The sequence below is a fragment of the Dipodomys spectabilis genome, unplaced genomic scaffold (genome assembly GCF_019054845.1).
Source record: "Dipodomys spectabilis isolate Male_0828 unplaced genomic scaffold, ASM1905484v1 ptg000004l, whole genome shotgun sequence".
In the NCBI taxonomy this organism is placed as follows: Eukaryota; Metazoa; Chordata; class Mammalia; order Rodentia; family Heteromyidae; genus Dipodomys; species Dipodomys spectabilis.
This window is the reverse complement of record NW_024870681.1, coordinates 7,552,809-7,575,464: the sequence shown is the minus strand read 5'-3', so window position 1 is coordinate 7,575,464 and position 22,656 is coordinate 7,552,809. Positions and strand designations below refer to the sequence as shown.

Sequence of the window (22,656 nt, the reverse complement as noted above, 5' to 3'; positions counted from 1 at the left end):
TCCACTTTTCTCATAGCACATGGCCAGATGTAAGTAAGATTCATTAGATTAGGTATAGCTCCTCCTCAGTACAGTTTCTCTTGATCCAAAGACCTGGGAACTAAAAAGACAAGTTATCTTCCCCATACCCCCAACATTCAATGAGATTCGGAGAAAGAACTAGAAAAGATACTCCTGTTCAAAAAGGACAGGATGGGAGGTAAACAGTGGTCACCAGAACACAACAATTTTAAAATACAGATGAATATATGGAGATTTTACCTCAGGGGAATGGATTTTTTTATATGGTTCTATACCCTTTTAGAAGTATACCCTTTAGAAGTGGGTTTCTAATCACAGAGCATAAATACACACAGGCATGGGTGCACACACGCACGTGTGTACACATACACACACACCTTGCCTACTCTACTAAAAAATCTCTTTTTATTAGAAATGACCAATGTTTAGGGCTCAATAACTTTCTCAGTCTGCTTCCTGTCCATAAGTTGAAAGCCCAAAGGCCTCTGTTATTTGTTTTTGTTTTTTTGTTTTTTTTGGGTCCGGTCATGGGGCCTGAACTCTGGGCCTGGGCGCTGTCCCTCAGCTTTTAAGCTCAAGGCTAGCACTCTACTACATGAGCCACAGCACCACTTCTGGCTTTTTTCTTTTTGCTTATGTGGTGCTGAGGAATTGAACCCAGGGCCTCTTTCATGCAAGGCAAGCACTCTACCACTGAGCCACCTTCCCAGCCCAGGCCTCTGTTATTGTGTAGATCTAAAACGTCCCCCAAAAGGCCCATGGATTAAACATATGGACTCCCACTGCAACAATGTTCATGGGTGGGGTTTTGAGGTGGTTGAATCAAGAAAGCTCTAATCTCACCGATGGAATGAATTACTATCAATCCATAACTGAATGGACCATTGGGAGATGACAGAAACTAGAAAATAAGGACCTTATTGGAAGCTGTAGGTCACTAGGAAAGCATACTTGAAAGATAAAGCTTACCCCCTGTGCTCTCTTTGCTTCCTGGCTCCTTGAGGTGAGTAGCTTTCCTCTGCCACAATGTTTCTGCCATGATGAACTCCCTTACTGTAGGCCCAAAAGTCACTGGACCAAACAACCATTAACTGAGATCTTTGAAACTGTGAGACAAAATAGATCTTTCCACTTTTTTAAATTATATTTTTATTACCTTTTACTTATACAAAGGAATTACCATCCAACAAATCAGTATATAGGTACAATGCATCTTGATTGTTGTCACCCATTTCAACGTTCTCTCCCATCCCTCCTAACTCAGCCCTCCCTTCAATTTTCTTAGTTTCATAGGATATGCACTCAATATTCTACCTGCATTCTCCTCTACATCCTCTTCATTCATCTATTCTTCCTCCCCTAAGCACTCCCCTAGTTTCTTGGTATTCTTTCTATTGGACTGTCAGTTTTTCCTAAGGAATGACACTGTAATTCTTCAGTTAAACCATCTATGTACACTTGTGTACAATTCAGTATATGTTTACTTATACATTTATAAATTAGTTCTAGATTCCACATCTGAGAGAAAATATGCATCTTTTGTCTCTCTGGCCTTACTTACCACACTTAACATAATTTTTCCACATCGATCCATTTCTTTGCAAATGATATAATAAAATCTTTCTTTCTAATGGATGAGTAAAATTCCCCTTTTAAATTGTTTCTCAGGTATTTTGTCACAATGACAGAAAATAGCCTTTTTCATCTTAAATTACTTCTGTGTCAATTCTTTTGGTACAATCATTAATACAAGTCTCTTGACAACTTTGTGAGTTTCCTATGGATCGTATTGGGGTTCAAAATTTAAAGCCATCTCTATAATGAATTTCTGTCTAAACTTCTCTATACTCTGTACATGTCAAGGTACTGTGAGAAAACATCCTTAATATTACCAGAAGAATGTTTTCAGAATTGAAAAGGTAATGTACCAGGTATAACATACATTTCTGAGGTCCTTCTCACCAGCACTCTAGACTTGATCTTTATTTTAATTCATTTGCCTTCCTTTCATTTTCGGTGGTACTGAGGTTTCAACTTAGGGCCTTTACTTGAGCCACACCATAAGCCCTTTTTTTGCTTCAGTTATTTTTTGAGATAGTCTCCAGTTTCAGCCTTACTGGATTCACACTTTATCCTTCCTACTTACAGCATCCTATGTACCTGGGATTACAGGTAAGAGCTACCCTGTTCAAGCCCTTGACCTAAGCTGAGGCATTTTTTTACACTGCAAGTATTCTGAAAGCAAGAGAAACAGGAAAGTGGAAAGAACATGTTTTGAAACACAAGTTCTAACTTCTTTATATTTCCTACAAATTCTGCTTACAAAGTATCTTCTGCAGCTTACTTGTTATAATGCCTTAGCATAAACAACTAGAAGCACTCAATAGACACTTTGTTAGTATTTTTTGGTGTGTGTGCTGTGTGTTTGTTTTGTTTTTATTTTTGGTCTGTCATGGGGCTTTAACTCTGGGCCTGGGTTCTGTCCCTCAGCTCCTCAGCTCAAGGTTAGCACTGTACCATTTGAGCCATAGTGCCACTTCCGGCATTTTCTGTTTATATAGTGCTTTAGAATCGAACCTATGGCCTCCTGCACGTGAGGCAAGCTCTCTACTACCGAACCACCCTCCCAGCCCCACTTTTAGCTTTTTTGTAGAAATTCATGACTTTATTAAACACATTCTCTGTCTTTCAAGTTACCTCAGATGCTTTTTGCAATTGTTCTATCATTATGGGACACAAATTGTCTTTTTTCCAGAATCTAGTAACAATCATTTTCTTACGTTTCTAGCTTCTAATAACAGTTTGCTCACCATTCCTACAACCATCATTCACATTCCTCTCACCATTTTTCTGGCCTCTACTTATGAGCCAGTTTTGTTTTTTTTTTTTTTTTTTTGTCGGTCATGGGGCTTGAACTCTGGGCCTGGGCGCTGTCCCTCAGCTCTTCAGCTCAAGGCGAGCGCTCTACCACTTGAGCTACTGCGCCACTTCCGGTTTTCTAGTGGTTTATTGGAGATAGGAGTCTCACGGTCTTTCCTGCCCGGGCTGGCTTTGAACCGCGATCCTCAGATCTCAGCCTCCTGAGTAGCTAGGATTACAGGCGTGAGCCACCGGCGCCCAGCTTTATGAGCCAGTTTTGAAGGCAATGACACATTCTTTTCACTACAGCAGTATCAGATCCTTAAGTATCAATATCTGTGTTGGTTATCTACTGATAGACACCTTCAAATGTGCAAAAATGTAGTGACTTGGGACAGCAACTAGTTCTGCAGATCAGAACTATGAAGTAGGCTCAGCTGGTGATCTTATCACCCTTTGAACTGTAGGTGAGGAGTTCTACATGTAGTAGTGTTAGGGCTGATTCTGAGGGAAAGGCACAAACTACATGACCACTTGAAGTTTATGTTTCACAACTTGCATCATTTCTGCCACATCCTATTGGTCAAAACAAGTCCAAAGCCAGCTGAAATTCAAAGGGCAGAAAAGGGTATTCTATTTTCTGATGGGAAGAGAAGGAATATCATTATCCTGTACAGTACAGTGGAAGGTATACAGAGATGAGAGGAGTTTCCATGGTCATCTTTGCAAAGAATAGCTCAGCTTGCTCTCTATTGTTCTGTCTCTCTTCATGCTTCAGACTGAATTATCTTCCATTTTCCAGTAACTAAATCTTTTCTTAATTGAACTGGTTATTAAACTCTTATACTGATGTAATTTTAGTGACTGCATTTTCAATTCTAGAATTTTCACTTGTTTCTTCTGTACCAAAGTTCTCAATCTTGCCATTAATTTCCTTGAATGCATTCAACATGATTATTATATATCTTATTTTGAGAGTTTATTAAATCTTCTGTGGATCAGTTTCTAACAACTTTCATTTTTTTCTTTTCCACTTCTTCTTTTGGTCGTGCTGAAGTCTGAACTCAGGGTCTCACACTTACCAAGCAAGTGCTCTACATTTGATCCATGCTCCAAATCCCTGACTTTTGTTCTTCCTGGTTTTCAATCATGTAACGATGAGCCTGCTTATTTTGTCTTGGGTACTTAATATACCACATGAAAAGTTAATAGAAAGAAATTAAAAATTCTTGGTGTTATATTTTTTATTCTCTGAATTACCTAACTGAATAAAACTTGAGTTCAATAGGGCATTTTATTAAATTTTCCTCCTGCTAATAACAAGCAAGTGAAAGCTAGAAGAAGCCTAGAGTAGATACAAACAAAATTAAAAATTAAATATTCTCTGGATATCCAAATCACAATATGAGTTAAATCACACATCTCTACAATATGTTGGTTCAAATAAACAAAAACAACTTGCATTCTACCTGTCTGAAGAGATTAGGAAAGTCATCTGCATTGTTGACTTTTCTGATTCCCTTTCCTCCTCCTCCTTCTGAGGCCTTGATCATTACTGGATATCCAACTTCTTCTGCTGCCTTCAAGAAAGAAGAGAAAAAAATGAAGTTGTATTAATTAGTAGGACTGGCATGTTCTCCCTTTAAGAAAGCTGTAATAGGGCTGGGAATGTGGCTGAGTGGTAGAGTGTTTGCCTAGCATGCATAAAGTCCTGGGTTCAATTCCTCAGTACCACATAAAAAAGAAAAAAAGCTAGCCAGGCTCTGGTGGCTCACGCCTGTATTCCTAGCTACTCAGGAGGCCAAGATCTGAGGATCACAGTTCAAAGTCAGCCCAGGCAGGAAAACCCGTGAAACTCTTATCTCCAATAAACCACCAGAAAAACCAGAAGTGCACTATAGCTCAAGTGGTAGAGCATTAACCTTGAGCTGAAGAGCTGAGGGACAGCGCTCAGGCCCAGAGTTCAAGCCCCACAACCGACAAAAAAAGAAAAAAGCTGAAAATGGCACTATGGCTCTAGTGGTAGAATGCTAGCCTTGAGCAAAAGAAGCTCAGGGACAGTGCCCCGGCCCTGAGTTGAAGCCCAAGGACTAGCCAAAAGAACAAAAGAACGAAAAGAAGAAGAAAACTATCATAGCTGGACATGGCAGATCATACTTGTAATCCTAACTCTTCAGGAGGCTGAAATTAGAAACACTGAGGTTCCATGTAAGTCTCAGCAAAAAAAAAAAAAAACGTAATGCTGGGCACAATGGCATATGCTTGTCATGTTAGCTACATGAGAGGCTGAGATCAGAAAGATCATAGTTCCAAGCCAGGACTCCTCCCAAAAATAAGTGTTCATGATGAGGGGATAGGTAGGGTTGAGAGAGATGGAGGAGAATGATGAAAGCAATGACATTAATCAAGAAGCATTATACTCATTGACATGATGAACTAAAGTACTTAAATATTTTCTTTTTTCTTTTGGTCGGTTGTGGGGCTTGAACTCTGGGCTGGGCACTGTCCTTCAGCTCTTCAACTCAAGGCGAGCATTCTACCAATTGAGCCACAGCACCATTTCTGGTTTTCTGAGTGGTTCATTGGAGTAAGAGCCTCACAGACTCTTGCATGGGCTGGCTTTGAACCATGATCCTCAGATCTCAGCCTGCTGAGTAGCTAGGATTATAGGCGTGAGCCACCGACACCTGGCTAAAGACAATAAATTTTCTTGAAGTTCATCTCAATAGAAAAAGCCGCACACAGTGATGACATCTGTCATCCCAGCTATGGTAGGAAATGTGAATAAGAGCATCTCATTCCAGGCTGTCCCAGGGCAAAAGAGAAATCCTATGTTAAAAAATAACTAGAGAGAAAAGGGTTGGAGGTATAACTCAAACATCAGAGGCCCTGACTGGTCAGTTTGGAAGGAGAAACTTGAACATGCATAGCTCATCCTCTTTCTCTTCAAGATCAATCCACTGCACAGAATATATGTTCTTCAACAGCTCTTAGCCATATAATAAACAAAATGATAAAAGCTGTGTCTCTGTAGAAGAAAAGCCAGTTACTCAGCACTACCAGTAATCAGGGAAGGAGGAAGCCCGGTTAACTTTGGCATGCAGCTTGTAAATGTCACTGTTCTTACACATTTAAGCCACTTTTACTAACAACTCTTTTATAATAAAGCTAACATTTTGGCCTTTATCTGCTTTCCTTCTTGGCTCTGAATTCAAATTAGGGAAAAAGTGCATTCCTTGTTGGCCCCCCTCATACAATAAAAAAAGGTGGTAGAAAGGAAGGTCATTAAAACACTGATTTAATCACCTAAGAAATTATCTGCCCAGAAGAACAATTTGCTTTAAGACAAAATTGTTTAGTCATTTACTCACATTATGTATTCCATAACTACACCTCTTGGTCTTACATCTCTCATGCCAATATGGATATGTATCATTAACTAGGCTTAAAAATTCCGTTTGTGGTTATAACTGGTTGTAAGCTATCACTCCCTAGAATTAGCAGCATACCTGCAGTCCATCATCCACATCCTTCACATAACCTTTTTCATATAGCTCCTGTGGAACATTTAAGATACGCTTCGAAAAATCATTTTCTTGCCAGTCCACACGAAGACCTGTAATAGACAATATGGCTTGAGAGTAAGTACAAGAACTCATGTCGGTTTTCTGCTGTATCTTCTTTAAAATGTTATGGTATTTTTCCAAAATTGAAAGTAGATAGAGGAAAGGATACCATAAAAACCTAATCGGTCTTTGAAGTTAACACCATTTATCCATAGCATGAGCTGCATTTTGGATTCTTAAGCTGGAAAAACTAGAACTAATGCAGCAACTTACAAAAACACAGGGACATACAAGACAGGGATGGGGGATGGAGGGAAAGAGTGGGGGAGGGAGAGGGAGAAACATGGTAAGCATCTCACAGCAACCCAGCAGGCAATATACCCTCAATTTGTGTTTTCAGGACTGCTCCAGGACCAGAGGTTTCAGAAATAATTCAATCTTTATGAGCCCTTGGAAACAGAAATGGCAGTTTTATTGGCCTCAGTAGAGTCATGATTCCATGTTTCCTGATTGTGCCCGTGCTCAACCACAAGGGGAAAACTATAGTCTCTCCATTCAAACAAGAAAAAATTTAACCTTTTAAACCATTTGACCCAGTAAATCTGGGAAGGATATGGCAATCACCCTAGAAACCAGAGGAACAGGGTTCAAATATATTAAGTGTCAAGACAATGGTCATTCTTGTTTAAAAGAAATTTTAATTAATGTTTTTATGAATGAGTGATTTTAAAAAGATGAAGTTCATATTATTATTAGCTATAATAACTCACATAGCATTCTTTAAAAAGTTTGCCTAGAATAAAACAATTTAAAAAATTTTTATCCCTCCAACATGACTGAAAGAAAGGTTGATTATTAACCTCATTTTTTACCTCAAGGGCATCTAAGGTTCAATGGTATCAGACACTCAAAGCAAATCATCCACAGACTGTGGACAGACATCAAGAAAACAAAGGCAAATAAACATGTAAGCAACAAGGCTTTAGGTTTTTCCTAGTAATCCAGGCTATCCAGAGGCTTAATTCTAACCCACAGCTGTCCAGAGGTCTAATATTTCTAAGGAAGCCTCCAACCTGAGAAGATCTGAATTTCTAGAAAAATAAGCATTTTCCCAAAGTTTCTTCACATCAAGTTCTAAAATGATTCCAGATTAGTTTAGCATCTATATATTTGGTACTAAATTTATATTCCTAAAACATGATAAAAATTATAGATTAAGTCAGGAAGTACCAGGTCTCTATTTCTTCTCAAGTATTCCAATCAATATATACATATATTTTTATTTTTATTAATTAATTTATTTATTCGTCGTGGGGTTTGAACTCTGAGCCTAGGCGCTGTCCCTCAGTTCTTCAGCTCAAAGTTACTGCTCTACCACTTCAACCACAGTGCCATTTTCGGTTTTCTGATGTTTAATTGGAGATAAGTGTCTCATGGACTTTACTGCCCAGGCTGGTTTTGAACCTCGATCCTCAGATCTCAGCCTCTTGGTGAGTCACCGGTGTGAGTCACCGGTGCCCAGCTCCAATCAATATATTTTAAACAAAGTTAAGCCCCATACCACAGACCTAAATATCCTGATGTTTTTCGTTTTTGTTTTTTTTTTTTGGGGGGGGTGGTCCGGTCGTGGGGCCTGAACTCTGGGCCTGGGCGCTGTCCCTCAGCTCTTCAGCTCAAGGCTAATGCTCTACCACTTGAGCCACAGGCGCCACTTCTTGCTTTTTTCATTTTGCTTATGTGGTGCTAAGGAATTGAACCCAGGGCCTCATGCATGCAAGGCAAACGCTTTACCACTGAGCCACCTTCCCAGCCCTATCCTGACGTTTTCTATACTTCAGATACAAACAAGAGCTGGGCACCAGTGGCTGATGCCTGTAATCCTGCTGCTCAAGAGGCTGAGATCTGAGGATCTAGGTTCAAAACCAGCCTGGGCAGTAAAGTCCATGAGACTCTTATCTCCAATTAACCAGAAAACCAGAAGTGGCGCTGTCGTTCAAGTGGTAGAGCACTTGCCTTGAGCTGAAGAGCTCAGGGATAGTGCTCAGGCCCAGAGTTCAAGACCCATAACTGACAAAAAAAAAAAAAATACAAACAAAAAGCAAGACACTGGTGGCTTGGCCCTGTAATCCTCACTACTCAGGAGACAGAGATCTGAGAATCGTGGTTTGCAGCAAGAAATTCTACAAGACTCATATCCCTACTTAATCATCAAAAAAGCCAGAAGTTGAACTGTGACTTTAGTCGTACAACATAGCTTTGAGCAACAAAGCTCAGGGACAGTACGCAGGCCGAATTCCAGTACCAGAATCAGCACCCTCCAAAATAAACAAAGATACAAACAAATTATTTCTTACCACTGCCACTCCATGGAAGTGTTGGGATACCTGCAGTCTGAGCTACTATAGAAGATGCAATCTTATCCCCCAAAGCCCACATCGCCTGGCTTGGAGGACCTAAAAACAAAATAGAAAAAGAACCTTAACATTTTTTGCCTCATTTCTGACACATATATTTTGCTTTATTATTATTTTTGTATTTCTCTTGGGCTCCTCCCCCTCACATATCATAAAGATCATAAACTTGATTATGAGGACTACTATTTTGACTACCTTTGTACCCTTTATAGAACTTATCATAGTAAGCTTTTGCACACAAATAAGAGAGCTCAAAATGTAGAATGTTATTCTAAACTGCTGAAAAATCTAATTTTATCAACCTTCACTATCCACTTTTACAAATTAACAAGTCTAAAATATCCTAAAAATAAGGACAGTGAAATTTGGGGTCCAAGTTTCAAATATTATATTATTTATGTCTTAAGGGAACCCAAAGAAGGGATTTATCTTTAATAATGTTTACTAAGGACAATCAGAACTGAGAAACAATTTCAGCCATATAACTTTCATTTTTCTTTTTCTGCCATTATGAAAGCAAGAAGTCAAAAGAAATAACTATTATCTATAGTAACATAAACTACAGGCTTAACTGCAAAGGTACTGATTCATATTTATGAGCACACTGCTAGAATATCTTTAGTTATCTTCACTATTTAAAAAAGAGCTGGGGGCTGGGAAGGTGGCTCAGTGGTAGAGCGCTTGCCTTGTATGCATGAGGCCCTGGGTTTGATTCCTCAGCACCACATAAGCAAAAAGGAAAAAAAAGCCGGAAGTGGTGCTGTGGCTCAAGTGGTAGAGTGCTAGCCTTGAGCTGAAGAGCTGAGGGACAGCACCCAGGCCCAGAGTTCAGGCTCCACGACTGGACCAAAACAAAAAAAAGAGCTGGGAATGTGGCTCAGTGGTAGAGTGCTTGCCTGGCATGCATGAAGCCCTGGGTTCAATTCCTCAGTACCACATAAACAGAAAAAGCCAGAAGTAGTGCTGTGGTTCAAATGGTAGAGTGATATCCTTGAGCAAAAGCAGCTCAGGGACAGTCCCTGGCCCTGAGTTCAAGCCTTAGGCCTGGCAAAAAAAAAAAAAAAAAGAGGCCTTTCCTCTAACTGGTTTCTATAGGCTAACAGCAAAGTTTTCAAAAGGCCAATGTTTCAGAAACTAGTCTTTTTCAGCAAAGTTTTCAAAAGGCCAATGTTTCAGAAACTAGTCTTTTTCCTATCTCAAATAAAAGGATTTGGATAGAAAACACTCAAGATGAAAAATTAGATAAGGAAAGTGTAAAAAGCATAGGGAAAAAAGAAAAGGGTTACTCTGAGAATTGCTGATTTAAAAAGAGAACCCAAAGCTGAGTGCTGGTTGCTCACACTTGCGATCCTCACTACTCAGGAAGCTGAGATCTGAGGATCATGATACAATGCCAGCCTGGGCAGGAAAGTCCAAGAGAACCATAACTCTAATTAATCACCAGAAAACTAGAAGTAGAGCTGTGGCTCCAAGTGGTAGAACACCAGCCTTGAGCAGAAAAGGTCAGGGAGAAAGCCCAGGCCCTGAGTTCAAGCCCCAAAACAAAGGAGGGGGCGGGGAGGAGAAAGAGAGAAAGAGAGAAACAATAACATAAAGGTTTACCCATGAATGCGATGCCATTTTTCAAGAGTAGTTCTGGAAGTTTAGGATTCTCAGAAGCATGACCCCAACCAGCCCACACTGCCTACAAAGAACACAATATGATTCAATTTTAAAAGTCATACCCTAAACCATAAACTGCTTTGTCTCTGGCCCCACTACAAAGTACAATAGTTCCACAGCAGACCAATGGTGAATTCAGCTTCCATGCTTGTTTTTGGAAAACTTTCTTCAAAATAACAATAAGCAGTCCATTGTAGTAAAACCTCTGAAGAGGTCAAGACCAAAAGATCAGAAACCAAGAGGCCTTGATGCTCTTCAGGAGATTCTCCTGGACTTTCATCTGGGCTCTAGAGAGCTCTTTCTGGAAATACTGTCCCACCTTTGTATCTAGTGGTGGCACTGACACATAAGTATAGATTTTTCCTCTCTTCAGACTCTAGGGTATTTATTTACATTTCCTAACAAATATGATAAGGGAGACACAATCTACTTACAATATACTGATATATTCTAGGCTAAGAATATTCTCTAGAAAATAGTTAACTTTTACGTACTTGTGATGGCACACAGGTGAGATATTTAGAAATTTTAAAAATCTCAAGACCCTTCTAGACCTTCTATTTATACTGCATTTTCCTTATTTTTAATCATTCCTTTCTTTTTATCTTTGTCTGGTTTAAATACCCCATAGGAAAGCATTTAAGAATTTTCAAAAAAGACACTTTATCTGAAAGTTAACAGGCTTGCACCTAACTATAAAATACTGAATTTGCTTTAAAAGGGCTCTCTTACTTGCACCGGGATCCGTTTGGCAATATCAAGAATTAATTCTACATTTGCATAGTTGTTGTTGTTTGGTCCTCCAGGCACTGGCACATAGTGATCTGCCATCTTGATGTATTCTGAAAAAACAAGTAGATAAATAAAGAACATGTGATTTGACTTCACAAATATAATAGCATGGCAAAGCTATGTAAAAGGGCCATCAAAAGTAGCCCCTGAACAAAAATAATTCCCTTTACCATTTACTTGTAATGAGTTTGTCATTATATTTAACATACTCCTATGCGAATCCAATGGTTCCTTAACATTTCATTTTAAAGTCTCAAGTACTATGTAAGTATTAGCATGTTTCTTACTTAATCTTCAGAATAACTGAGCAACATAGGAACTATTATTCTGTCTGCTTTATACATGAGTAAAGTTATATAACATGTGCAGGGTTCTGTAATCAGTGTGTAGGGCCTAGGTACAGGTTTGGGCTTGCTTGAAACCTTTGTTCTTAGCTATTGTTCTGTCCTGCCTTTCTGTTATTCGCTGACATCACCCTACTATGAGCAAGGATGGAAGGAAGAAGCACATTTGTAGTGTTAGGCTTAGTACCCACTACCATTAGTACTAATTGAGTTTAACAAATTGTTAAGCACAGTGTCCAAAGCCACACAACTAATTGGCAGCACAGTCAGGATTTTGAGCTAAGACTGAATTCAATCTTTTGCTTGCTCTACTTTATCACAGTGTCTCTAGACCAAATTCCTGGAGGAAAGATCCTGCCTTTTAGTTAATTCAGACTATAAAGGTAGAAGGGGTAGCTAAGCTAATTTTCTTCTTAAAGATCCTATAAGGATGTTTAGCTAGGATTTGGGGGGGAAAGTTCTAAACTAAGGACCAATAGCAACCATTTCAGGATGACCAATTTAGGTTTAATGTGAAGAACTTCCTAGCAATCACCAAAATTATCCACAGGGCGAATGCATTATAAGATAGTGAACTGTCTGACAATAGAAGAGTGCAGGAACAACCTTTTGTGCTTTGTGTGTGTGTGTGTGTGCATGTGCTTGAACTCACAGCCTTGCACTCTTGGTTATTAGCTTTTTTCACTCAAAGCTATCACTTGAACTACATCTCCATTTTTGCACAGACACACACACACACACACATACACACACACACACATGGTCATGAGGCTTGAACCCAGGGCCTGGGCACTGTCCTTGAGCTTCTTTTGCATTCTACCACTTTGAGCCACAGCTCCTCTTCTGGTTTCTGAGTAGTTAATTGGAGATAAGAGTCTCACAGACTTTCTTGCCTGGACTGGCTTTGAACAGCGATACTCAGATCTCAGCCTCCTGAGTGGCTGGGATTACAGGCATGAGCCACCAGCATCTAGCAATTTTTTGGCTTTTTGCTGGTTAATTGGAGATAAGAGTCTCTCAGATTGGTCTACCCAGCCTGGCTTTAAATCTTGGTCCTCAGATCTCAGCCTCCTGAATAGCAAGGATTATAGGCATGAACCTCCAATACCCAGGACAGCCTAATCTTTTTTTTTCTTTTTTTTTTTTTTTGGTACCAGTACTAGAGCTGAAACTCAGGGCCTAGGCATTACCCCTTAGCTTTTTCCCTCAATACCGATGCTTTACCACTTGAGCTACACCTCTACTTCCAGCTTTTGGCTGATTAATTTAAAATAAGTCTCATGAACTTTCCTACCTGGGCTAGCTTCAAACCATGATCCTCAGATTTTAGAGTAGTTAGGATTACAGGCATGAGCTACTGGTACCTGGCTTTGCCTAATTTCTGTTACTTTTCTACTGTCTCCAAGTCCCTGGCTCCATGATATACTATACATTGCTAATATGATAGAAGGGGTAACACTGAACAAGATGCAGCATTCCAATAAACTGACATGTTGAAGTAAAACCCCTCTGCACAACTACTTAAAGATAATAAAAAAAAATAACTTCAGCCAGACAATTGTGTCTCATGCCTGTAATCCTAGCTACTCAAGATGCTGAGAACTGAGGATAGTGATTCCAAACCAGCCTGGGCAGGAAAGTTCGTGGGACTCTTATTTCCACTTAAACAACAAAAAGCCAGAAGTGGAGCTGTGGCTCAAGAGGTAGAGCACTAGCCTTGTGCAATAAAGTTCAGATACAGCATCTAAGCCCTGAGTTCAAGCCTAACGACCAACATTTTAAAAAATAATAAAAAATTTAAAAAAATTTCTCCTACATATAAAACCCTTCCTATTTCTTTGGCTCCTTCTCTCAGACTGTAAACATCCCCAAGTTTCTTTCATTCTAGAAAATAGTGCCAGACACAGTTCCCCTGTTGTCCCAGCCACTCAGAACACTGAGGTAAAAAGATCATTTGAGCCCCCAAAATTCCAAAACAGCCAGGGTAACATGTTGAGATTTCCGTTATTTTTAAATTAATTTTTAAAAATCTTTCCATGATTTTGAATTTATTTTTAGTTACTGCTTTTTCCTCTTCCCTTTTCATCCAAAATTCTTAAAAACTAGTTCACACTGGCTATCTCTATCACCAATTCCTACATTCCTTAATATCCAATATTAATTTATACAGTCTCTCTCTATCATCAATTCCTACATCCCTTAATACCTAATATTAGTTTATACAATCTTAGACTGTCCCATGGAAATTATTCCTCCAAAAGTTATCAATGATTCCTAACTGCTGGATAAGTTTCTGGTCTTATTTTCTGGACTGGTGACATATTTATCCCTTCCTTACTGAAATGCATGTTGTTGTTTTGGTCAGTTGTGGGGTTTGACCTCCAGGCCAGGGCACTGTTCCTGAGCTCTTTTTGCTCAAGGCTAGTACACTACCACTCTGAGCCACAGCTCCACTTCCAGCTTTTTCTGTGATTAATTGGAGATAAAAAGTGTCACAGACTTTTCTGCCCCTGCTAGTTCTGAACTGTGATCCTCAGATCTCAGCCTTCTGGAGTAGCTAGGATTACAGGCATGAGCCATTGGCGCTGGGCCTGAAATTCTCTTTTCTTTATGTTTCTTCTTTGCTTGTTTCTGCTACTTCTTCATTTCTCAGTTTTGCTAACGTAGTCTTTCCCAGTCTGTTGCATAGTCTTCCGTAAAACTTCATACTTAGTTCTCTTTATTTTCTATTTGTTCTTTTGGAGCGTAGTGTTAACTATACCACATATTTGTTAATAATTTCCACAACTTTATCACTAATTCTTGTTATTTCTAAGTTCTAGAAGGACAAAACCAACTTTTTATAGGATATGTAGTATTAGGATGTTCCATAAATACACCCAACTGAATCCATCTCCCCATTAACAAACCTTGCTTTTCTTGCTGTATCATCTATTTTAGTTGGTGATACTGCCATCTCTAGTCAATCAAGTTAGAAACCCAGCAGTGAACATTAGCTCTGTCCTTAGATACCAAATCTTCTTATTTTTAACCTCTATCTTTCTATGTCATCCATTTCCTCTCTATTCTCATCTATCATATCACTTTCTTCCTTAAATGGATCTCTCAAGATACTAACAAACTTATTCATCTAAGTGTTTGGTTTTTCTTTCTAAAGAATCTATATTTTAAGAGATAAATATTGAAATACAATAATATGGTACATCTAAGATTTGCTTCAGGGGGCTGGGAAGGTGGCTCAGTGGTAGAGCGCTTGCCTTGCATGCATGAGGCCCTGGGTTCGATTCCTCAGCACCACATGAGCAAAAAGAAAAAAGCCGGAAGTGGCGCTGTGGCTCTAGTGGTAGAGCGCTAGCCTTGAGGTGAAGAGCTGAGGGACAGCATTCAGGCCCGGAGTTCAGGCCCCACGACGGGAGCCAAAAAAAAAGATTTGCTTCAGAAAAACTGTGTGAAATGGCCATGAGTTGCTAATTGTTGGCACTAGATAAGTAGATGGGAAGGGGTTCATTAAACTCTTCTGTTTTTATATAGTTTTTTTTAAAAAAGCTTATCCATTTTAAATGCAATACCTTTTATCTTTATTTTATTTTATTTTTATTTTTTGGGTCCAGTCGTGGCCCTGAACTCTGGGCCTGGGCGCTGTCCCTCAGCGCCCTCTTCAGCTCAAGGCTAGCGCTCTACCACTTGAGCCACAGTGCCACTTCTGGCTTTTTTTCTTTTTGCTTATGTGGTGCTGGGGAATCGAACCCAGGGCCTCATGCATGCAAGGCAAGCACTATACCATTGAGCCACCTTCCCAGCCCCTGCAATACCTTTTATATGTAACATATACAAATAAAAATATACACCCACATCCAATACACATCTAAACATATAAAGTCTGACCTTTAAGTATGGGAAACAACGACGTTTTTAACAAGTACTTTATCAAACCCTGTACTTTAATAAGCCACCTGTAATTTCCAGAAAGCCACTTGTATCACACCCTCATGTTTACATATGCTGTTCTTCCTGCCTAGCACATACTTCAGTATCCTGTAATTTGTTCACTATTTCTTACTCATTCTAGGCCAGGCATAACCTTTTTCAGAAAGCCCTCTTAACTGTGTCTCCAAGAGCTAGCTGTTTCATTTCTATGTTCTCATAATCCTATAGTAACACTGAATGTTATTTTAGCACTTACTTGATTACACTGAAATTATTTGTTTCTTAGAGCAAGATCATATCTTATTTAACTATGAATCTCTATGTTCATGGAATGAATGAATAAATAAATTGACAAGAGTACCAAGCAGAATGGATTTGGGGAAAAAAACAACCTAGTTTATATTTATTAAAGATAATCTTATCTTTAAAACTGTTCAGAGCTGGGAAGGTGGCTCAGTGGGGGAGCACTTGCCTTGCATGCATGAGGCCCTGGGTTCGATTCCTCAGCACCACATATGCAAAAAGAAAAAAGCTGGAAGTGGCACTTTGGCTCAAGTGGTAGAGTGCTAGCCTTGAGCTGAAGAGCTGAGGGACAGCGCCCAGGCCCAGTTCAGGCTCCACGACCAGACCTCCCCCCCCCCCCCCCCAAAAAAAAGGAGAGAACTAAAACTGTTCAGTAAATAGATAGTATGATCATCCCTTTTACCGATACAAAAATTGTAGAAAGTGATATAAATGATTGCAGATGATAATGTCTAGTTTCTAATAACGGATGACTTCATTTCTGAATAAGATGATATATCTAATACTCCTTAGGAATATTCTTAATCTACCTTTAGAGATTACACTTCAGTGATAAAAAGTATAAAGGCCGGCGCCAGTAGCTCATGCCTGTAATCCTAGCTACTCTGGAGACTGAGATATGAGGATCACAGTTCAAAGCCAGCCCAGGCAGGAAAGTCCGTGAGACTCTTATCTCCAATAAACCACTAGAACACCGGAAGTGGCGCTGTGGCTCAAGCAGTAGAGTGCTCACCTTGAGCTGAAGAGCGCAGGGACAGTGCCCAAGCCCAGAGTTCAAGCCCTATGACCGACCAAAAAAAAAAAAAAAAAGTATAGAGAAGACCAGCCGCACATCTCAGCTAAACTAATATTCTTTACAACTAGTCAAAGGACCATCTGTTTAGAGTATGCAGAAAAACATACTTAGCAAAAACCCCTTTGGAGCCAGTAGCTCTAAGAAACAATTTCAGTGTAAGCAGGTAAGTGCTGTAATAACATGTAGTGCTATAATAGGACTGTGAGAACATACATATGAAACATCTAGCTCTTTTTTTTTTTTTTGGTTGGTCATAAGGCTTGAACTCTGGGCCTGGGTGCTATCCCTCAGCTCAACGCTAGCGCTCTACCACTTGAGCCACAGCACCACTTCCAGTTTTCTGGTGGTTAATTGGAGATAAGAGTCTCACAGACCTTCCTGCCCAGGCTGACTTTAAACCATAATCCTCAGCTCTCAGCCTCCTGAGTAACTAGGGTTAAAGGCATGAGCCACTGGCACCCAGCACTACAATCACACTTTTATATGCCTATTCTTAACACTATTTAAAGAGCAATTCTTTGCAGAGCATTTCACTGGAAATCCTGGGTTTGGAAATCTTCTTAGTTAGCATTCTCCCAATTACAGGCTGTTCCATTCAATATTTTATGTTCGGTGGCACATATAAAACTAATAACTCACCTGCATTGGCTTTAAGGTCTTCAGGTGTGACCATGACAACAAATCTGATTGCACGCTCATTTCGGAACATTTCATAAGACCACCGACGGATAGATCTCATGCATTTCACTGCAGCAATCCCATTGTTAGCTATAAGAACCTGGGAGGAAGGGAGATGGAAATTGAAAGAAAAGGCAAAAAAGAAAAGCAATGACAAAAGGAAAAAGATGAAAGAATTTTTGTTTATCTGTCTCTCTAAAAAGATCAAAACTTCAACCAGTAATCCTTGCTAGTTCAAACTGTTAGAAACTAGCTCCCACATGAACAAGCAGTATTTTTAAGTGCTTGCTAGGCAAATACTTCAATATATGCTAGCTAGAATGTTCCTTTCTAATTTATTTGATGAAGAAGAAAAAGTCATGATTATCAATACCCTGATACTCTGGTTTCTCTTCAGATTTTTTACCAATACACTGTTTGTGGACTATTCTATTATTGCTATTACATAGAGGATAGCAGAAAACAAGCTTCAAAGAGATGATGCATTATTTAGTGAGGAATGGAGGAAGACTAAACTGTTTGGTGTCATGTAATCTTTTCTTACATTAATTTGTAGAGACAGACAGAAGGGTCACAAGAAAAACCTACAAGAATCAAGGGCTAAGAGCATGGTGCAAGTGCTATGGCTGAGTACTTGCCTAGCAAGTGTGAGGCCCAGTACTTCTGAAGGGGGGGTGGGGGGGCAGGGAGGGAAAGAGTAAATATGAAAGGAGAGAGGGAGGAAGGAAGGGAGGGAATGAGGAAAGGAGGGAGGGAGGGAATGAGGGAAGGAAAGAAGGAAGAAAGGGAGGGATGGAGGGAGGGAAGGATGGAGGGAGGGAGGGAGGGAGGGAGGGAGGGAGAGAGGGAGGGAGGGAGGGAGGGAGAACAGTGAAAGAATCAAATGATTCTGAGTCTTCTCTGTAAATAAACCTTTCACCTCCTCACTTGTCTTTCAATCATGCCCCTAATGATAACATAGGCTAATACATACATAATTTACCTTAATTGAAAGACTAATAAGCCAGGTGCCAGTCAGTGGCTCATACTTATGGCTAGTTGCTCAAGAGGCTACAAGCTAGTTACTCAAGTTACTCAAGAGGCTGAGATCTGAGGATGAAGGTTGGATAGTAAAGTCCATGAGATTCTTATCTCTAATTACCTAGAAAAAAGCCAGAAGTGGTACAGTACTAGCCTTGAGCAAAAAAGCTCGGGAACAGTGCCAGCTTCTAAGTTCAAGCCTCAGGTCTGGCAGAAAAAAAAAAAAAAAGACTAATAGAAGGACACAAATATCAATGAAGCAATACTTTTAGGAGTAGGAATAATGGTCCCCATCCTTCAATCTTTTAATTACCAAGTTATTCTCTCAGCTCTGACATAGTTTAGATAACAATGACACATTTCAAAATACATGGAAAATCTCTTCAAGTATTTCATGTTGTCTAGTCCTTTGAAACATCTCAAACACCTGGTAGAAGCCAGAAAGTCACAATGTATCCTATCCAACTGTTTAAGTCTAAAACTCTCCACTGCTTTAGTTCTAAGTCTAATGCTATCACATATTATCTTTCACCAGCACCCCATAAGTCAGTCAATTCTGTAAATACTCCTAGTCAGATCAATGCAGCCCCACTTGTAAAACCACAAAATCTTTCAAAAGTAACATTATGGGCACAGTTTCTTCTCCTTAATCATGTATAACTAACTGATTAGCAATAAATGTGCTTCAGAAAACAGTAAAATTATATTCAGATGCTAGGAACATAAAGAACAATTCCGAATAAAAAGACAGTCTCTGAAAATCTAAATATCATTTTGGAAAAAATCTAACATTAAATTTCATATACTTTTGATTAAATAGGTCAGCAAGTTATAACTTACTTTCTCTATTACTTTATTTCCTCCAAAACGAGTAACAAATTCTGCTGGTGAAGCCACAGTGAAATCTCGCTGTGAGTCTATTTTCTTTCGGTCTCGACCTTGTTTTACAAGGTGCAAGCCAGACATGCTGGACCTATAAAAATAGAGAAAACATGAAAATACATACGTAGGATTTTGTCACATTACCCCCAATTTCTGGAAACCTGATTTCATTACTATACTCATAACAATACTTCCAGAGCAGACTTTTGGGTTTACATGCTGGCAGAGCACACACTTTTCAAATAGAAGAAAGAAAACAAATTTAAGGGGGGGAAAAAAAATCCAAGCTCTTGAATAACAACAACAAATCAAGGTTTGTCAACAGATGCTATCACAAATTAGGAAATGTGATATGGTAAAAATAATAGACTCAGAGATAGTGAATGGCAAGCTGCTCTGGATCATGACTATGGCATACAGATGACCATCATCTCTGTATCTCTACCATTCACTTTCATCTGAGCTAAAACTCCATACTTACTATTATTACCTATGAAGTGCTTGACTTAGATATGTTTACTTTGATATCAAAATCAGCAACTAAAATCAAATTCTTCAGAAACGTATTGTATTTTGTCCGTTTTTAAGACAGCTCACTCTAGACACCAATGGCATACACCTATAATCTTAGCTACTCAGTAGTCTGAAATCTGAAGATGGCAGTCAGGCCAACAAATCTAAGAGATTTTTTTTTTGGTCGTGGGGCCTGCACTCTGGGCCTGGGCACTGTCCCTCAGCTCTTCAGCTCAAGGCTAGCACTCTGCCACTTGAGCCACAGCACCACTTCCACCTTTTCCTGCTTATGTGGTGCTGAGGAATTGAACCCAGGGCCTCAGGCATGCAAGGCAAGCGCTCTACCACTGAGCCACCTTCCCAGCCCCTCTAAGAGATTCTTATCTCCAATTAACCAGAAAAAAACTAGAACCTACAAAAAGCCAGAGGTATGGCTTAAATAAAGTCTTGACTAAAAAATGCCTAGCATGAGTGCAAGACCTGAAGTTAAAGCTCCAGGCCTGACACAAGAGAAAAACAAAAAAACATAGCCTCACTTTTTTAACTTTACAGAGATACTGTATCTCTGAAATTGGTATGTGTTTATACATATATCTTACTTTGAGGCCTTATTTAATTGGTAGTGCTGTTTTCCAAATGGCACACAAAATAATGATACTTGTAATAAAATAGTAGCAGAGGCAGAACAAGCTTCCATTTAAATTCCAAATGTGTCCATTTAATAACTCCAGTGATTCTGACAAACAATTTAACTTTGCTCAGCTTGTTTTCTCTTTATAAAATATGCATAATATTTACTGTTCCAGTTATTTAGATATTGTCCTCAACTGCAGGCCTGCCCTTAGATACTCTGCTCTGTGTCACTATGGCTAAGACACTTTTAATAGTTCTCTTCTGGTCAGTTCTGTAAATGAGAAGTTAGAAAGGAAAAAAGATTGTTAACCAGCTTGTTATTGACATTGCTTCAAGGGCAACAGAGAGTTAACTGCAGCCTAACAATTCTTTTAGCAGTCACAAGAAAAGCCTTAAAACTATCAGTAACAGGTCAGACAGCCAAGGAAAAACATCCTTGTATCACTTTATTACTGTCTGCACCATGTTGCTGGGTCTATGCATCACCTGGATAGATTTCTTCCTTAGGAATCTGAGCACCAGCTACTCAAAGCTTTTCCTGGTAAAACTATTTGTTTTCTCAGCCCCAGTTAGCTTTCTAAAGCTAACTCAAAGTAAACTCAGTATCCCTTTTTGCTCTTTCATCCTTCTAATATCTAAGTAACCAATTCTCACTGCTGAATGCATTGTTTGTAATTCTTTTTTTTTTTTTTGGGTCCGGTCGTGGGGCCTGAACTCTGGGCCTGGGCGCTGTCCCTCAGCTCTTCAGCTCAAGGCTAGCGCTCTACCACTTGAGCCACAGCGCCACTTCCGGCTTTTTTCTTTTTGCTTATGTGGTGCTGAGGAATCGAACCCAGGGCCTCAGGCATGCAAGGCAAGCGCTTTACCACTGAGCCATCTTCCCAGCCCGTTTGTAATTCTTAATGCAGTTTAACCTTCCCATACCCAGACTTTACTAATAGACTGTATGAAGAATAGTATTCTGATGATTACTGACAATTGGATATAAACTGTTTTAGACCAGGTGTCAGCAGGCTCACATCTGTAATCTTAGCTACTCATGAGGCTAAGATCTGAGGATCACCGTTTGAAGCTAGCCCAGGCAGGAAAGCCCATGACTTTGATCTCCAATCAACTACCAAAAAAGCCAGAAGTGGAACTGTGGCTCAAGTGGTAAAACACTAGCTTTGAGCATTTTAAAAGCTCAGAGACAATGCCCAGGCTCTGAGTTCAAGCCCCAGGACCAGCACAAAACACACACACAAAGACAAGACATATACACACACACACAGACAAGACACATACATACACACACACACACACACACACACACAACTTCAGTTGTACATTGGTTTAAAGACAATTGCTTTGCCAGGCACCAGTGGCTCACACCTGTAATTCTAGCCACTCAGGAGGCTGAGATCTGAGGTTGGCAGTTCAAAGCTAGCCCAAGCAGGACTGACCATGAGATTGTTATATCCTCCAATTAACCCCCAGAAAACCAGAAGTGGCACTGTGGCTCAAGTAGTAGAGTGCTCACCTTGAGCTCAAGAGCTGAGGGACAGCACCCAGGCCCAGAGTTCAAGCCCCATTACTGACCAAAAAAAGAAAGACAAATGCTTCTTCCTATACACATTTGTTTTCTTCCTTTCCTACAATCTAATTCTGCAACTATATGTTTTCAAAGTAAAAAACTGATTATAATTTTCTTGCAAAGAAAATATCTAGAGGGCTTAAAAAGAAATTCTACTGAATCTTCAAGAGGAGTTATCTTCCAAACTTCCAGACAACAGAAAAAGTATGAGACAGACCAAAACAAACAAAGGTGGTACATGAAAGGAAAATTTCAGGTCCATTTGGACTCATGACTATAGGTGCAAAAACAAAATATTTGAAATAGATACTAGTGCAGAGATGGGCAAAGTATTTTTTTAGAAAAATTACTTCATGATGGTCAAGTCAAATTTATTCTAAGGTATTCAAGGACGGTTTGATTTCAGAAAATCTAGATTAAAAAACTAAGAGAACCTAGAAAGTGAAATAAAATGAAAAAAAAGTCATAAAGATCAAAGAGGAAGAAATAGAACTGTCGTTTGGGGATGGTATTGTTATTTACAAATTTTATAAATAATTATCAGAAACAATAAGAGACCTTAATGGAGTTTTTTAAAAAGAATGGGTTTTGTTACTATATTCTCACAACATAGAGCATTTCTGTAACTACATGTATAATAATTTTCCCCCTACACCAAGTAATTCTATAGCCC

The 22,656-nt window shown here is 39.4% G+C and overlaps 1 protein-coding gene across 3 annotated transcripts in view; it reads right to left on the bottom strand.

Annotated features, from left to right (window-relative positions):
- Acaca (acetyl-CoA carboxylase alpha) overlaps positions 1 to 22,656 on the bottom strand; it is a 298,410-nt gene that overhangs the window by 189,446 nt on the left and 86,308 nt on the right. For all 3 annotated transcript variants that reach the window (XM_042690979.1, XM_042690996.1, XM_042690985.1), the window contains 7 exons: positions 19,223 to 19,355; positions 17,324 to 17,462; positions 11,255 to 11,364; positions 10,463 to 10,544; positions 8,801 to 8,899; positions 6,390 to 6,496; positions 4,350 to 4,460 (listed from right to left, as the gene is read on the bottom strand). In XM_042690979.1, coding sequence (XP_042546913.1) covers positions 4,350 to 4,460; positions 6,390 to 6,496; positions 8,801 to 8,899; positions 10,463 to 10,544; positions 11,255 to 11,364; positions 17,324 to 17,462; positions 19,223 to 19,355 — 781 coding nt within the window. The remainder of the gene's footprint in view (positions 1 to 4,349; positions 4,461 to 6,389; positions 6,497 to 8,800; positions 8,900 to 10,462; positions 10,545 to 11,254; positions 11,365 to 17,323; positions 17,463 to 19,222; positions 19,356 to 22,656) is intronic.